Consider the following 18,041-nt stretch of genomic DNA (forward strand, 5'->3'; position numbering starts at 1 on the left):
TATCTACAAAAAATAAAACAAGTTAGCCAGGTGTAGTGGTGCATGCCTGTAGTCCTAGCTACTCAGGAGGCTGAGGATTGCTTGAGCCCAGGAGTTTGAGGCTGCAGTGAGCTGTCATTGCACCACTGCACTCCAGCCTGGGTGACATCGTGAGACACAGTCAAAAAAAAGAAAGAAAGGAAGGAAGGGAGGGAGAGAGGGAGGGAGGAAAGAAGGAAAAAAAGAAGGAAGGAAGGAAGGAAGGAAAAAGATGTCCACAAATTCTTTGATACTCCTCCCTTCAAGTGGTAAAGGCTGATCCCCCTCCCTTTGAGCATAGACTGGACTTGATAATTCATTTCCCACAAATAGAATAAGTGGGAAGTGACAATGCAAGACTCCAGAGACTAGGTCATAAAAGGCACAGCAGCTTCCCCCTCACTGGCCCTCTCCTGGGTGACTCTTCCGGAGGACGCCAGCTGCCATGCTCTGAGAACACTTCATCAGCCTAAGGACAGCCCGCATGGCAAGGAACTGAAACCTCTGTCAAAAGACACATGGGTGGACCAGCATGTGATTTCACATCCTTCAGGCCTGGTCAAGCCTCCAGATTCCTTGCTAACATTCAGTCTGAAATCATATGAGAGACGCCGAGCCAGCACCACCCCGCTAAGCTGCTCCCAAATCCTTGACCTACACACATTGTGCAATAAGAAATGTTTGTTTTTTGAAGCCCCTAAATTTTGCAGTAATCTATTATGCAGCAATAGATAGCTAATACATCAGCTTAAGCAAAAAGGGAACTTATTGGTGTACATAACTGTGAAGACTAGAGGTAGGGACAACTAGATGCAAGTCATCAAAAGACGTCACTGGGGGCTGGACGTGGTGGCTCACGCCTGTAATCCCAGCACTTTGGGAGGCCGAGGCAGGTGGATCATTTGAAGTCAAGAGTTTAAGACCAGTCTGGCCAACATGGTGAAACTCCATCTCTACTAAAAACACACAAAAAATTAGCTGGGTGTGTTGGTACATTATCTGTAATCCCAGCTACTCAGGAGGCTGAGGAAGGAGAATTGCTTGAACTCGGGAGGTGGGGGTGGCAGTGAACTGAGATGGCACCACTGCACTCCAACCTGAGTGTCGGAATGAGACTGTCTCTAAATAAACAAATAAAAAGCTGGGCATGGTGGTGCATGCCTGCAGTCCCAGCTACTCGGGAGGCTAAGTTGGTAGGATTGTTTGAACCCAGGGAGTCAAGGCTGCAGGGAGCCATGATAGCGCACCATGCACTCCAGCTTGGGTGACAGAGCCTCAAAGAAAAGACAGAGACCCTGCCTCAAAGAAAAAAAAAAGAAAAGTTTCACTGTGTGTCCTTCATTCTGATTGGGTCCCATGCCCTAAGCCAATCGTGTGCTCTGATTGGCTAGGCCTGTCATTTGCCCAGCCCTGTTGACTAGGGGTGGGGTCAACTCTACCTGAAGCCCAGGGATTGGAGCAGGGGAGGTGTCCTCCCAGAGGAATATCAAGGTATGGTTGCCAGGAGGGGGAAATGGTTGCTGGACAGCAAAACAACAGGTATCTATTATACCCACAATTGCATTGTACTTTTCAGTGTGTGTCTCATGTGCATTATTTCTTGCTAGCTACTGTGACCTATTGGCTGTTCCTGGAATGCTCATGTTTTCTCACCCATTTAGGTCTTAAAGGCTACCTACTCAACAAATCTTCCCTGAACACTGCATTTAAAATATGTAACCTCCCTCTACTTCTCCCCAAATTCTCAATTCCCCTTCTCTGCTTTATATAGATATATATTCTTTCCTTATAGCTTAACACTATCATATTATTTTACTTCTTTATTTTCTTATCAGGCTCTCCCAGTTGAAGTGTAAGCTCCATGGGGTATGGACTTGTGTCCATTCTGGTCACTGCTACGTCATCTGTGCCAAAACAGTGTCTGGCACATAGTAGGTACTCAATAAAAAATAGCTGAATGAATGAATGAATGTGCACAGCCATCCTGTGAGGTAGGTGGGATGGAGGTGATTCTCTCTGTGTTATAGATAAGGACATTGAAATTTGAGAGAAGGATCCTGTTGGTACAAAGATTTTTAAAAAATTTTTAACTTTAACTGTTCAGTGCTAATGAGAAAACAGCAGAGGGAACTTGATTCATTACAGTGTGTTCCAATCAAGTGAACGTTAAATGATGCCCTGATGCAGGAGTTCAAATAGAGAAAGTGGTAGGAGAATTGAGTCATTGCCTGGCACGTGGTGATACAGGCATCCCCAATGCAGAAAGAACCACCTGCTTGATCACAGTCAGAACTAAATCATGCTGGGAGTAGCAATTTTGTTTCAGCAAATAGCAACAGTTACATTTAAATTAGTGTGACTAATTTGGATCTTACTGGTTTTATAGTTTCTTTTAAATAGAATTTGTAAGCTTGTTTTCATTTTATAGTTGATTGTAAACCCCAAACCTCAGTAAGTTTTGTACCTAGTTTTATGTTCATACACATTTAAGGAACTTTAAAATAAAAATTAAGTAACTTTGTGAGGATTTGTATCCTTTCAAAAGGAACTTGCTTAGTATTCAAGATAGAGAAACATTGTTTCAGAAGATTTCAAATCCTCTTCTCACTGGAGATAAAAAGGAGGAGTTGCAGAAAGATGTTCTTAGAACAGGGCTCAGAACTTCATTACTGGGAGCTTAAAGACTGTCTGGTGAATCCAGCCCTGTCATTTTGCAGATAAGTAAACTGAAGCCCAGCGAGTTCAGGTCTCCTGGCCTTATCCTGCTTCCCACATAAGGATATCTGCCCCTAAAAGCTATCCCATCATTTCCATGGAAGTGATCTGGACAGAGTGACTTTTCAGCTAGTGGCTGCTGTAACTTGTAAGGCCAGGGCTGTGTTATGGGGGAGGTGGAGGGTTAGGCATCAAAGTGGGGATTATTGATTCTTCCAATCTATGAACATAATAAATCATCTTTCCATTTATTTAGGTCTTTACATTCTCAGCTGTGATTTGAGTGTATTGCTCTGATTCTTGCTGGGAACGAGAGACAGCTGGGGAAAAGCTCCCAGCCCTCCTTGGAGGGCCCAGGCTGGGCAGCTCTCAAGCCTGATTAGCTCTGCTCCCAGAGCTGACCTCAAGGTAGCCATCTAAGGTAGAGATTTCTGAGGGTCCAGGTTGGTTTACCCTGGGTGTCTGGGGGAGATACATATGCCTGATCACTAGGGAAAAGAATGCACCAGGCCTGGTACAATGGTGCTTGCTTGCAATCCCAGCACTTTGGGAGGCTAAGGAGGGTGGATCACCTCCAGGTCAGGAGCTCGAGACCAGCCTGACAAACATGGTGAAACCCCATCTCTACAAAAAAAAAACCAAAAAACAAACAAACAATTAGCCAGGTGTGGTGGCACATGCCTGTAATCCCAGCTACCTGGGAGGAGGCTGAGGAAGAAGAATTGCCTGAACCTGGGAGGTGGAGGTTGCAGTGAGCCGAGAACGCACCATTGCACTCGAGCTTGGGCAACAAGAGTGAAACTCTGTCAAAAAAAAAAAAAAAAAAAAAGGTGTGCCAGACAGGCCAGATATTCTCTCACCTGAGACCCTAGAGCTGGGCGGAGCATGGGAAGCACAGGAAATTTCCTGCCAGCCTCTCATTAGAAATCCCGCATGAGGGAAATTGCGGAGTGTCTCCGGCCCTGCATCACTGGTCTCTGGTGGGAGGGAGAGGAACTGGCCCTATGGCAAACAGTTCCAGTGAAGCAGAAGCTGGTGCGGAGGAATTCATCCTGGTGGGTGATGGCTGAGTGTTACTGGCTGGGGCATGGGACTGGGGACAGCCAACTCAATTTCACCACCCCGAGCTTCATGAGGTTCTCAGGAGGCCCAATAACTTAGGAAATGCTTGTGTGGACTATGGCAAAGGACTGGCCTCCCTGAGCCTCCCACGGATTGATGGAGAAACAGGCAGTGAGATGGAATTTTGCTGATGCCATTTTTCATTTAGTGAATATTGAACTGGAACACCTATTGTGTCCTAGGCTCCGTGTTACACTGAGTGGGGGAAAGAAGAGGGTTGAGGCTTCATAGAGACAGTGTGAGAGAAAAAATGGACAAAGGACTAAAATAAAGCAAAGTATACTCTCTTAGTTACAAAGGGTATGCTATGAGTGTTTGGGGAAGAGAAGTCTATTAGTTATATTGCTACTGGGACTGAGGACAAAACTGAGATTTCTGATTTCCCAAGGCCGAAATCCAAAAAACTACAGTGATTTATTTCCTACCTCCTTCTAGCATTCTACAAACACTCTAATGACTATATGCCCTGTGCTCTTAGAAAGAGCTCGTAGGAGCCTATCACCATTAGGCTGTAAGGTTAGAGAATAACTCAGGATACAAGGAAGGCAATGGCCAGATATCTGGGCAGGAGGTTATTAGTGTTTTTAGTTTCCAGAATATTGCAGATCCTACTTGTCTATGTTTCCACACAGGGCCTTGCATGGTCAGTCACCCATAGCAGGGTGGAAAAGAAACTTACGAGCATTGAGGTGGCCTGCTGCATGCCAGGCATGGGGCTGGCACTCTCCCTTCTTTATGTCACCTCATGTGTCAATCCAGTTCTTTTTTTTTTTTTTTTTTTTTTTTTTTTTGAGATGGAGTTTTGCTCTTGTTGCCCAGGCTGGAGTGCAATGGTGTGATCTCAGCTCACCACAACCTCCGCCTCCATGTTCAAGTGATTCTCTTGCTTCAGCCTCCTGAGTAGCTGGGATTACAGGCATGCACCACCACACCTGACTAATTTTTCATATTTAGTAAAGCTTGTGTTATACTAAGACTAAAGTCCCCAGTATCATCTCACAGCGTGATGGTCATGAGTGAGAAGATGGGTCAGTGTGTTACCTTGGTCCACCTCAGGACTTCCCTTATTGAGAAGATAAGTTCATCAGTTATTGTTTTAACTTACTTCCTGACCGTCTTCCCACACACTGTGAGCATCCTCACCCATCAAAACTCCCCCCTTTTCTCAGACTCAGATGAGGGTCTTTCTTTCTTTCTTTCTTTTCTTTTCTTTTCTTTTTTTTTTTTTTTTTGAGACCAGCTCTCGCTCTGTCACCCAGGCTGGGGTGCAGTGGTGAGATCTCAGCTCACTGCAACCTCTGCCTCCTGAGCTCAAGCGATCTGCCACCTCCACCTCCCAAATAGCTGAGACTACAGGTGTAAACCACCATATCTGGCTAATTTTTGTATTTTTAGTAGAGACAGGGTTTCACCATGTTGGCCAGGCTGGTTTTGAACTGTGCTCAAGTGATCCGCTTGCCTTCGCCGTCCAAAGTGCTTGGATTATAGGCATGAGCCACCTTACCCAGCCAGATGAGGGCCTTTCTTCTTGTTCAGTGGCCCATCCCTTAGCCTGTGTCCTTGAACCCATATGGTTCTATCTCCGCAAGAACTTCGTGCTGTCCCTCAACTTTCCTTTCCCTTTTTTTTTTTCTTTTCTAGACAGAGTCTGGCTCTGTCACTCAGGCTGGAGTGCAGTGGCCCAATCATGGCTCATTGCAGCCTCGACTTTCCAGGCTCTAGCGATCCTCCCACCTCAGCCTCCCAAGCAGCTGGGACCACAGGTGCACTCCACCACGCCCAGCTAATTTTTAGTATTTTTGGTAGAGATGGGTTTTTACCATGTTCCTGAGCTCAATCGATCCACTTCCCTTGGCTGTCCAAAGTTCTAGGACTACAGGCACGAGCCACTCCACCTGGCTCCCTCAGCTTTCTTTTGCTTACATTTTCACCTTTTTCCTCTTAACCGAATTCTTCTTCTCAAACAGCTCACATTTTCCAGTTTTAAAAGAAATCCTCCTTTGATATCAGTACTCACCTCTAGCTATTGCCCCTCTAGCTACTTCTTTTTCCCTTCTATATTCACTGTCTCCATTTATTCACTCCTAATGTCTCTTTAAACTTACAGCTTTCACCACTGTGCCAAAATTCCACTGGCCAAGGTCACCAATTAATTTTCAACTGTCATATCCAAGAACACTGTTTAGGCCTTACTTTCCAGACTTTTTAAATATATCTGATATTGCCAATTCCTCTTACTTTGAAACCTTAACTCCTTTGACCTCCACAACATCATATACTCCAGGCCCTCCTCATTCCTGGATGACCATTTTCTTTGTCTCCTTCAGGGGTTTTTGTTCTTTGCTGTCGCTAAGTGTTGCTCTTTGGGGTTCTGCCCTCTTCTCATCTCCACCTGGGCATTCTTCATGGGTGGTCTCCTGGTGTTAATATCATCCATATGCAGATGACTCTCAACTCTGTTTTGCCTGAGGTCAGGGCTATGCAGTCAAACTGCTTGCTGGACAATGGAATCTGGACATTCTAAGAGCACTCCAAATTCAATGGGTTCAAACTCAATCCATGATTCTGTTCCCAAATATTTTCCTCTTCTGTTCTATCTCAATTGGTCATAGTGCCACCATTCACCAGATCACCTAAACTATAAACTCATGATTAAAGCAGGATTGCTCAACCTCAGCACTCTTGATATTTTGGGCTGGTTAATTCTTTCTTTCTTTCTTTCCTTCCTTCCTTCCTTCCTTCCTTCCTTCCTTCCTTCCTTCCTTCCTTCCTTCCTTCCTTCCTTCCTTCCTTCCTTCCTTCCTTCTTTCTTTCTTTCTTTTCTTGTCTGGACAGGGTGTTGCTCTGTCACCCAGGTTGGAATGCAATGGTGAAACCATGGCTCACTGCAGTCCTGACCTCCCGGGCTCAAGCAGTCATCCTGCCTCAGTCCCCCATGTAGCTGAGACTACAGATTCACACCACCATGGCCAGCTAATTTTTGTATTTTTGGTAAAGATGGGTTTTTGCCACATTGCCCAGGCTGGTCTTGAACTCCTCACCTCAAGCAATCCACCCGCCTCAGCTTCCCAAAGGGCTGGGATTACAGGCATGAACCATCATGCCTGGCCTGGATAATTCTTTGTTGTGGGGATGCTGTCCTATCCATTGTAGAATGTTTAGCAGCATTCCCAACCTGCATCCACTGGACACCAGTAGGAACCCACCAGCTGTGATAACCCAAAATTACTCCAGACATCAACAAATATCCCTTGTGAGAGAGAGCTGTTAAAATATCCTAGGGTTGAGAACCACTGGGGTTAAAGGCATGGGTCTGGGAGTCACATATATTGGTGCCATTTTGGACTAGTTACTACCTCTCTGAGCCTCAGTTTGTTTTCTCTATAAGACAGACACAACTCTTACCTCATAGGAGGAACTTAATATAGGTAAAGTGCATAGCATCTCTCAACAAAAACACTTCTCTTTTCTCCACAATCCTAGGTCTTTCAGTTTTATCTCTTAAGTATTTCTGGTCTCTCCACACTTTTCCATTTCGACCTGGATTATTGCAACAGCTTTGCAACTGGTGTCAAAGCTTCCAGCCAGCCTTGCTCCCTTTAGATCCACACTCCACCTGGCACATGAGGCCTTCATGGTCTGGCTGCTGTGCACCTCTCTAGCCCCATCTCTTGCCCCTCCCAGCGTTGGATTTCTAGTCCAGCCACGTTGAGATGCTAGACATTCCTTCGTATACCATGCAGTTTCCTGTCCCTGTGCATTAACTTGTGCTCATCTTTCCTTCTGGAATAACTTCCTACACTCTTTATCTGGCTGACTCTCATTCTTTAAGGTTCACTTAAGTTTCACCTCCTCCAAAAAGTTAAGCCTGGAGCCTCCTTTCCCACGGGGTTCAGTGTCCCTCCTCTGTTCCAACAGTACCCTTGTCAGATCTCTCTCCTTGCATCTAGCTCATGACATCATGTTTTTGTTTCTGTGTCTGTCTGCTGGGCTGTGTGTGACGGGGACTATGGCTTTTTCATCTCTATATACGTGCCATCTAGTACATTCCCTGATACGCAGATGGTGCTCAGCAAATATTTATTGAGTGAATAAATGGATACAGCACTACCATTAACCTCTGTGTTAGGTTTAGAGCCATAGTTTAGAAGTGGTGATAAAATAGTCCATAAATCAGCTGTCTCTGTGGCTCAGAAGCAGCGTTTCCTCAGCCAGGGGCTTTTGGAAGGCACAGTGCTGAAGGGTAACACTCACATGAATGTGTGTGGTTGACGAATGATGCAGCCAGCGACACCACCCGATATCTGCTTACAACAGCAGCAGCGGCTCTTCTGAGAAGCAGGGGGCATTTTCTTCACCTTTTCCATGGCTGGCCTTTCAGGTATCCACCATCAGCCTGGAGAGAAGGTAGAGGACAAAATCCAGCCCATAATTCAGGGCCTTTCCTGTCAGTGAACTTCTTCATCTAGCTCCTCCACTCACCTCTGAATTGACATATTTGCATTTCTAAATTTAAATTTAAATTTTTGCAGTTGATGCAGCCATTCATTCTACAAATACAGTCACAAATACAGTCCTCCCTTGGTATTGGCAGGGTATTGGTTTCAGTATCCCCGTGGATACCAAAATCTGAGGATGCTCAAGTCCCTCACAGTCAGCCTGGGTATCTGCAGGTTCTGAAGCCTGTGGATATAAAGGGCCAAATGCATATATGTATGTATATATTTTGAGACAGTCTTGTTTTGTCACCCGGGCTGGAGTGCAGTGGTGAAAACGCACCTCACTGCAACCTCGACCTCCCAGGCTCAAGTGATTCTCCCGCCTCAGCTTCCCAAGTAGCTGGGACTACAGACGTGTACTACTACGCCCGGCTAATTTTTGTATTTTTAGTAAGGATAGAGCTTTGCCATGTTGGCCAGGCTGGTCTCAAACTCCTGGGCTCAAGCAATCCGCCCGCCTCAGCCTTTCAAAGTGATGGGATTACAGGCGTGAGCCACTGCCACCGCGGCCAGCCTCAAATCCATAAATTAAGCTCTACTGTGTGCTGGGTGCTGGGGTGGAAGGCTGGCACAGCTGTTGTTCACAATACAGTGCATAACGTAGGAGAGGTTTATTTGCTACTGTTCTTCGACCCAGGATCCCATAGAGAAGCCTGCCAGAACGCGAGGCCTGCTCCTTCCCGGGCATTAGCGCTTTTATACTCTGCTCTTACTAAGCGCAGGGAAAGGAGTCCTGGCAGGTGGCAAGCAGAAGTTAGAGCTATTTAGTCACTCCCGCCCTCCGTCCTCCTCCAATGACAATAAGGTTTTGTTTGTCAGGCATAAGGTTACAGGATTGGCCTGTGGAGTCCAGAAGCTCTTTCCGCGCTGGGCTCTTTGAGCCTCAGTTTCCCCATCTGTCAGGTGTGTGTATGTGGGAGGGGGGCACGGAGTAGATCTACCTAGATCACTTGGGGCCGTCTCTTCCAGTTTTGGGGGAATGTCGGGGTGTCTGTGAGGGGGAGGGAGGACTCCGCCACGCGAAGGTAGTTTTAGCCGCAGCAGCCAGCCAAGTGTGCCCGCGGAGACCGGCAGGGAATTCCAGGAGGCCCCTCTGTGGAGCGGTCCCCAGAGCCCGAGGGCGAGCTGGAAGGGTTCCTGCGGCGAGGCGGGAATGCTCGGTAGCCTCTGAGAGCAGTTCGCTGGCGAGAAACCCGGCTCCTGCAGGGCAGGGATCAGCCGGGTCGCGCCTTGTAGGGTGGGGTGGGGTGGGGCGGGGCCAGGGGAGGGCGGTGGAGTCATGAAATTCCCAAGAAATTCCTTTCCATTGCCCCACCCCGCCCCCTTTCCTAGGGTGCCGACCTGTCCAGACCAAGGTTCCCTGGAAAAGAAAAAATGCATGCTCTTCGGGTTTCCTCGCGTCCCTTCTCCAGCCCCCTCCCACCCCGGGATTTGGAGCGCGCGTGGGAGCGCAATAACGGTGGCGGGGAACGGGTCCAATCCCGGCGGCTCCTGGGGCTCCCGAGCGCCCTGCCACTCAGTCCCCCAGCTCAGGGAGGCGTCTCCCGGCTTCGGTCCCTTTCAGCTTAAGCTGGCGTCACATGAACCGCGGGGGAATGGGCACCGCGGGAGTGGGCGGGGGTGTGCGCGCTGGGAGGGGGCCGCCCAGTCCACCTATATGCGCCGCAGCCTGGCTGACGGATGCCAGGAATTCCCAATGAGAGGCGATGGGGGGAAGTTTGGGCAACTCGGCCTGGCCAATGGAGAGCCTCGGGAGGGCTCTGCCCCTTCCCCCCGCCCCCGCCCGCCTCGGCTCCCGCAGCGCAAGTGTGTCCGCCTAGCTCAGTGTGCGTGGAGATTAGGTCCAAGCGCCCGCCCGGAGGCAGGCAGTCCGCGAGTCCAGCCGCCGCTGTCGCCGCCAGTAGCAGCCTTCGCCAGCAGCGCCGCGGCGGAACCGGGCGCAGGGGAGCGAGCCCGGCCCCGTCAGCCCAGCCCAGACCTACTCCCTCCCCACGCCAGGGCAGACGCCGTTGCTCAGAGAGAAGGTGGAGGAAGAAATCCAGCCCCTAGCACGCGCGCACCATCATGGACCATTATGATTCTCAGCAAACCAACGATTACATGCAGCCAGAAGAGGACTGGGACCGGGACCTGCTCCTGGACCCGGCCTGGGAGAAGCAGCAGAGAAAGGTTAGCAGCTGCCCCCGCCCACTGCAGCCCCCAGCCCCGACCAGCTCTGCCCACCGGGCTCTAGGATCCGGGCTCTGAACCGGTTCCGGGCGCGCACGGGAGGGGGCGGGGGCGGCGCGGCCGCTGCGAGGTGGGGTGTTGGGTTACAGGCGCCTGGCGGAAGCGGGAGCGCCCCTGCCCCGGAGCCCGCGAACGCTGGGCCGTATCGCGGGGAGGTGGCGCCGCCGGCGGGCAGGTCTCCTTGGGGGTCCGTGGTCCAGGCCACCCTGCGGCTGCTGCAACCATCCCCGCGTGGGCTGTGCGCGGGGGCGGTGCTCCTCAGGCTGGGGCTGAGACCCCGGCTCGGGGCTGCTTGCCCCGGATCGATTTTCCCTTTTTTCCGCCCCCGGCCACCTCTCCATATGGCGCGCGGTGGCAGCGCCACTTCCTGGGCCGCCCTGGGTTCAACCTGAGTGGCGGGCCGCCCGGGACCCTGCGGCCCCCCAGGCCGAGGGGAGACCACCGGAGAGATCGGCGGCCGCCTCCGGATCTGCCTAGAGAAGGACCAGCTGGAGTGCGGCTGGGGCCGAGAAAACTGGGGGGCGTACGCTGGCTCCCCCGCGGGCCTGGTGGAGGCGGGGTCAGGACGGCAGACCGTTTTATTGCTTAACTCAGTGGGTTGGTAGCTGTAAGACCCACATGGGCTTGCGTCTACGTCCTGCCCCTCCGACCCCGGGGAAAGGTGGGCAGCTCCGTTCGAGTTGAGGGGCTCCAGAACGAGGGTCTGTCTTAGGGGATATTTGGGGCCAGTCACTGGGGATCCCTACTTAGCCACAGAGCTGCTTCCCAGGCAGGCGCGGTGTGCCGGGTGCGCGCCCCGCCATGGGAGCTGGGCTCGGAGCTGGGCTCGGAGCTGGCGATGGGACTCGGGCACAGTGGCCAGTGGCAGGAAGAGGTCAGAAACCACTCGTAGTGGTGGGGGGAGGGCGCCTCAACCCTGCCGCTGCTTCCTGCCTGCGCGGTGAGCCCGTGCCCCCAGGCGGCCACGTACCCTGAATACCCCTTTCCCTCCCCCCGCTCCCGGCTGCCCGCTTCCATCCGGTCCCTCCCCGTTTCATACCCTCCCTCCCCACCCCGCCCCCCCGGCTGATCTGGGAATGGGGTTTGGGGTGGGGGGGACAGGATGGCGCGTCCCTTTGGATAGTGCGGTTAGGGCTGGGCTTGAGGGAGAACGCTCATGTCCAAAAATGGTAACATTCATTCCCTTTTTTAAACTTAAAAGGGGGGTAGTTTATAGAGCCGACTGAAGTTTTTTTTTTCAGCCAAAGGCATCCTGTATTAGCTCACTCAGGAATCCTAGGCCCTGAAACCGAGCCCTTTTACTCACTTCATCAGACAGGCAGAGGTAATCTAAAACACACACAATGGGCTTCCTCAAAGCAGGACGACCTAGGCCACAGTGCCCAACGCCTATATGCAGGGCTGGGCCCTATACAGCGACATCGGTCATCTACATCGGACACGGGAAGGTCCCCTGACTTCGAACTGATTTCTTTGTAATGTGCCAGTTGCTTAAACTCCCCCTTTTCCTGTCATCTTCCTAGTAAGAGCTGAGGACTGGGGGAGCTGCAGACAGTCCCCCACTCACTTGCCTAATTTCCTGGGACCGTGGGTGCTGTGGGTGGAACTGAAAAGTGAGTGGGTAATTTGGAGATCCCTATGGCGCACCAGGCAGAAGGCTCTTTAATAATTTCAGGGTGAAGCCTTCTTGCGAATGGATTTTAAATTAGAAGTGAGGTTAGGATGGTGGACTGGGGTCTTCCTTGGGGTTTAGAAGCAAAGAGAAATCCCTGCTTAGGGAGCACCTGCTTCGTGCATGGGAGGGGCAGGAGTAACAGAGCTGCCCAGGAACTAGGCCCCAGGAACTGCCCAGGAAAAGGACTGTGAGACCAAGTTCCTGGGGGACAGACACTGAGCACTGGCCTGAACATAGTATTTAATATTTCTGAATGAATGAATATATTAAACGCAGTTGGGGAGAAGAATATAGATTCCCAGGGCTCTGACCTGGGTGGCAGTGGGTGTGCCCCAGGCCTTTGGGCAGCCAGCTAGGAAGAGGTGGTCTGGGAAATTGGGTTATCCTGGAGGCAAACTCAGCAGTGCCAAAAGCTGGCATTTGCTGATATGTGCCAGGCACGCACAAGGATGAGGAAACCAGGGCCAGAGAGGGGAAGTAACTAGCTCCAAGTCCAGACTGGTGTTTGGTGGGACTGGGGTGCAGCCATGTTTGGGACAGGCACCTTCCCCTCACTTGTCCCTCCTTGGCAAGGGGGGCAGGAAAGCTGGGCCTGGCAGCCAGAGCCAGAGCATCTTGGAACCAGGAGAGCGGACACGTGCTTTGGGCGGGGTTGATGGAGGGGTCACACAGAAGGAGCTCTGGGCCTGACTCTGAAGATTCAGATCCACATTTTTTTGTTTCCTGTTAATTCTCTAGATTATCTTTCATGGGCCTCAGTGTGCAGAATTTCTGGCCTGCCTAGTTCTCAGCAGGTTGATATTAAGGAGGTAGTATTACAGGTGAGGGATAAGACTTAAGGTAAACATGTTGCTTTTGACACTCTTTCTACTGACTGGGAGGCGGGGTTTGTGTGGGACCAGAGTCCACAAGTGGACAGAGGCTGATGGTTCCAGAGGAGGCAGTGAGTGAGTGTGAGGAAGGGAAGAGGAGGACACAGTGTAAAGGGATACAAAGGTCACCTGGTAGAAGGCAGAAGACCCTCTTTTTAGCTTTGGTGCAGCCATGGCTATTTGTGAGACTTTGGGCAAGTCTTCCATTTCATTGAGCTTTTATTATTAGATCATTCAGCAAATACTTTGTGAGCACTCATTCTGGGCCAGACACAGTTCCAGGTATTAGGGATGGGGCACTGAGCAAGAGAGACCAAGCTCCCGTTCTCGTGGCACTTTCATTAGGTTTCCTCCTCTGTAAATGGGATGCACTTCTGCCCACGGAGCCCTCAGGACTCTTCCGGGGAATCAGGTTAAATGACGCATTGAGAAATGCTTCCTTGGTGAAAGTATGGCCTGATGTGGATGCAGGGAGAAGTCTGTGCAGGCAGGAGGCATGACTCAAGGAGCTGCACTGGCTTGGCCGAGGCTTGTCCCTCTTTCAAAGAATGCTTCGGTGCGGAGTTTATGGGCTGGTCGCCATGCCTCCAGACACAAAGTGCAGTTATCTTCCAGATAGAGCACGTGGATTAGAGGCACTCCTTTCCTTTTCCAGCTTTCATAATCTTCCTGGTCTTTGAGGCTGGGCTCTGAAGTTGCTTTTCCTAGGAGCTGCTGTTATTTTCAGGGTGACTGCGGCCCCCAGTTTTCTCCCTTATGTAATTTTGCTCATGTTCTTAGGTGTATGTGTGTACCTAGTGTAGGTCAAGTTGGAGAGAGCATCAACTTGGAGTAGGATCCTGGCTCTATTATTTTCAGGCTTGTGACCTTGGGCAAGTTCCTCTCCGAGTCTCCAATTCCCTACTTATAAAAAAGAGCTAATACCCACCTTGCTGGCTTGATGAGAACAGATATGTAAAATGGCAGCTTCTGCTGTTAAATTTTATTTTCTCTCTTCCTTCTCAAGTCCTGAAGATTCTGGTTTAATGTGTGTTTCTACAGGTGCCAGCCTGCGGCCTTTTACATGTAGGAACTTAATCAATACTTGTTGAGCTAATGGATGTTGAAACAGAGAGGCAGTGTTGGCAGGTGAAAAGAGGTGGTTGTGAATAAGGCCCACATCTCCATTCAGCAGACAGGTGAGGGTAGGTCACAGGAAGAGGGGACATGTTGTTTGCACTTCCTTCTGGACAGCTAGGCCATTGCAGGAGCTAGCCAAGGCCACCAGTCAAGGTGGAGGACTACAGAGAGGGGAGGATCTGCTGTAAAAGAGTTTACCTGGGGAGAGATGGGACATCCAAAACCAGGGTGATGCCTTGTAGAAATAAAACCAGAAAGAGGAGAGGATTGGCTGTCCTCCCCATTCTTAGGCCCCTCCCTGTTCTGCACTCCTTCCAGCTTCACCCCATGCAGTGTCCGTGGAGGCAGGGACCCAGCCTGTCCTGTTCTCTGCTGAATTCCTAGTGCTGAGCACAGGGGCAGGCCTGCTGTAGGTGGCCTGATCTAGAACTGTCTCTGAAAAATGGAATAAATGGCATCATGCGTGGCTCCCAACTTCAGGCTTGGGGGCGGGGAAGGCAATGAAATGCTTTCTGTTCAGATAACCACCTATCCTGGGGCTGTCCCAGACTCTGCAGATAAATGTGTGCTGGGTGCACCGCGAGTCCAAATCTTGGTCCCTTTGTTGACTGTTGAGATCTTGGCAAGTCAGTTTACCTGCTGTGTGCCTGATGATATCAATGGGGAAATGGGGATAATAATAGTTCTTGCTTGATAGAGTTGTGTGAAGGTTTAAATGAAGCAATGTATGTAGGGATTTAGCATAGCACCTAGCATATAGTGAGTGCTCAGTAAATGTTATTTGGAGGAACCAGAGTTTCTATGGTCTTTACCCAATAGGCTTTGAGATAAGCCATAGTATATAAACCCATCTTTGCAGGAGCCAAGGTTGTTTAGGGGTGTACGGGAGTTGCGTTGTCCTTGATGTCTGACCTTAACCTCTGTGATGGCTCAATCTCTTCACCTGTGGAATAAGGTAGCCTTCCTTGCCTACCGTACTCCCTGGGTATGGGGATGAAGGGTAGATGTTAAAGTACTTAAAAAACAAACAAACAACCCCACCATGTCAGCTTATATAGGGAAAATGGCCACACAGTAGGAATTCCCTGTAAGTGATTTAACTCTGGATGTCTTCAGGCTGAGGCATTCCTTTTTTTTTTTTTTTTTTTGAGACTGAGTCTGGCTCTGTTGCCCAGGCTGGAGTGCAGTGGCCGGATCTCAGCTCACTGCAAGCTCCGCCTCCCGGGTTTACGCCATTCTCCTGCCTCAGCCTCCAGAGTAGCTGGGACCACAGGCGCCCGCCACCTCGCCCGGCTAGTTTTTTGTATTTTTTAGTAGAGACGGGGTTTCACCGTGTTAGCCAGGATGGTCTCGATCTCCTGACCTTGTGATCCGCCCGTCTCAGCCTCCCAAAGTGCTGGGATTACAGGCTTGAGCCACCGTGCCCGGCTGGCATTCCTTTTTTTAAGATGGAGTCTTGCTTTGTCACCCAGGCTGGAGTGCAGTGGCATGATCTCGGCTTATTGCTACCTCCATCTCCCAGGTTCAAGCAATTCCCTGGCCTCAGCCTCCCTAGTAGCTGGGATTACAGGCAGGCACTACCACACCTGGCTAATTTTTGTATTTTTAGTAGAGATGGGGTTTCTCCATGTTGGCCAGGCTGGTCTTGATCTCCTGACCTCATGATCTGCCAGCCTTGGACTCCCAAAGTGCTGGGATTACAGGCATGAGCCATCGCCCCTGGCCCGGGCTGAGGCATTCTTTGGGCCCCACCCATCCCTCCCAGCAGTGAACCCAGCCCTGCTTTATCTGAGCATCTGATGTGTCTCCTTCTCCAAACCTTGCCCCATTGGTTGGCGAAGTGATTGACAAAGCCTGAGGAGAGGTGGACTGGGGAATAGGGCTGCAGAGGCCAGCTGGCCTCAGACCAGGCAGGTGGGGGCTGCTTCTGGCTGCCACCCAGGCTGCGGTAAGACGGGCAGGTGTGAGGAGGCCCGGTGAGCCCTGAGAACCAGATTTTCCAGTTTTGAGAAATGGTGGTACTCTGAGGGGCTGCTGAAGTCGCCGGACACTGGAGTTTGGTTTGGAGGAGAATGAGGCTAGCAGCTCCTGTCAGATGCATGGCTACCACCTTCTCAAGAGGAAGAGGAGGAACCTCCCTCCCTTCAGTCTGACTTCCTGGGGAGGTGCTGCAGGCTCTGCAGGCTGTGTTGGACTTGGACACCCCTTTTCATCTGCTTGAGGAAGGCCTGGGGCTGGGCACCTGGCTGGGGCCATAAACCATCAGTCTGGCTCAAAGACTTGTCACACAAGACCTGGGGGCCTGGAACCAGGGTGGGGCAACCGGAGCCTGAGATGTGGCCTAGTCACAGATGTGCTACGGCGGGTCTCTGGGAAACAGCCCAGCCCTTAATAGGGTGAGAATATGGATGGTTCCTCCTCATGGAGGCAATCAGTAGATGTTCATTAAACCCCTGTTAGGTATCAGATGCTCTGCTTGCTGTGTGGAGTGTGGAAATGATGGTTTAGGTAGACAGGGAACCAGAAAGATGCGGAATTGCAATAGGCTCTGCCAATAATGGCCATTGGCAGAAGCTTGTGGAATAGGAGCTGCATCTCAAAGGAAGGCGGTTCTGCTGGGAGCCTTACTTTTCTCTGGCATTTCAGCTGCATGTATGTGTGCGTGCGTTTGTGTGCATGTGTGTGTGATATAGAACAGAGGTGGGGAGAGGGGAGATGCCTGAAAGGGCAGAGAGCAACAGTGACTATCCTGCTGGGGAACACCCCCTCCTATTACTCTCCCTTATCATTCTTCTATTATAGTTTTAAATTTGTGTTTTATAGAGATGGGGGTTTCGCCATGTTGCCCAGGCTGATCTTGAACTCTTGGCCTCAAGTGATCCTCCTGCCTCAGCCTCCCAAAGTGCTGGGATTATAGGCGTGAGCCACTATGCCTAGCTTCATTGTTCTTTTCCATTTGTTTTGCCCCTCCCAGAGCTGACCTCTCACCTTTCTGCGAGAGGTGGCCAGGCCATCTGGACAGGTCACAGACCAGATTCTCAAGGCCACACCTCTGTACAGATATTGTTGGGATCATCCCAGCCAGTTAATCCCACCTGAGCTGCCTCCATGTGTAACCCACCTATGGTTTTCCTGGACTTGGTATGGAGCCAAAGCGCACCTTCTCCACCGGCCCTGCTTTTATGCCCTCTTTAGAGTACACAGAGAGGTGTTGGTAGGCCGTGTCTCTGCAAGAGGGGCCTGTGGGTTGACCTGAGTTACTCACCATGGACACTGGTGGGGTCCTGGAACCCACCAACTGAGTTGGTTTGGGCAGTTCTAGTCTGCACCTCCCCGGAGAGGTCACGGCAGAGAGGCCGGGGCAGAGGAAACCCGCTGAGCCTGCTTCCTTAGTTCTGGCAGATGGGTCAGCCCCCACTGCACTCATGATTCAGTTTAGCCCAGGGTTCTGGCTCCATCTCCCGAGGTGCCAGTGCAAGTGGCCTCCTAAGTACTGTTTGGCCAAACCTGGCTCTGACTGAGGCAAGGAGCCTTAGGAGTGGTGGGGACAGGAGACATAGTAAACCAGGGCTCAGAGCCACCCTGGAACCCCTCCTTCTTCCTTCTTCATGCATGACCAAGGTTTCTGTATTCATCCATTCTCATGCTTCTAATAAAGACATACCCAAGACTGGGTAATTTATAAAGCAAAGAGGTTTCATTGACTCACAGTTCAGCATGGCTGTGGAGGCCTCAGGAAATTTAAAATCATGGCGGAAGGGGAAGCAAACATGTCCTTCTTCGCATGGCAGC

General features: G+C 50.8%; 1 protein-coding gene and 1 long non-coding RNA gene across 5 annotated transcripts in view; one reads left to right on the forward strand and one right to left on the reverse strand.

Moving 5' to 3' along the window:
• Positions 1–1,915: 1,915 nt before the first annotated feature.
• LOC105472886 (uncharacterized) lies at positions 1,916–10,081 on the reverse strand. The gene is made up of 4 exons (XR_011625796.1): positions 9,696–10,081; positions 9,296–9,554; positions 3,594–3,710; positions 1,916–2,034 (listed from the first exon to the last, which is right to left on the reverse strand). It is a non-coding gene; the product is annotated as an uncharacterized lncRNA (long non-coding RNA).
• Positions 10,082–10,174: 93 nt separating this feature from the next.
• LOC105472884 (actinin alpha 1) overlaps positions 10,175–18,041 on the forward strand; it is a 108,386-nt gene continuing 100,519 nt past the window's right edge. For 3 of the 4 annotated variants that reach the window (XM_011726450.3, XM_011726451.3, XM_011726452.3), the window contains exon 1: positions 10,177–10,523. In XM_011726450.3, the coding sequence (XP_011724752.1) occupies positions 10,419–10,523 (105 nt within the window). In that variant the 5' untranslated portion in view covers positions 10,177–10,418. Of the gene's footprint in view, positions 10,524–18,041 lie in introns of all 4 variants that reach the window. The other variant, XM_071099975.1, reaches the window with a different exon arrangement.

The sequence above is a fragment of the Macaca nemestrina genome, chromosome 7, assembly GCF_043159975.1.
Source record: "Macaca nemestrina isolate mMacNem1 chromosome 7, mMacNem.hap1, whole genome shotgun sequence".
NCBI classification, from domain to species: domain Eukaryota; kingdom Metazoa; phylum Chordata; class Mammalia; order Primates; family Cercopithecidae; genus Macaca; species Macaca nemestrina.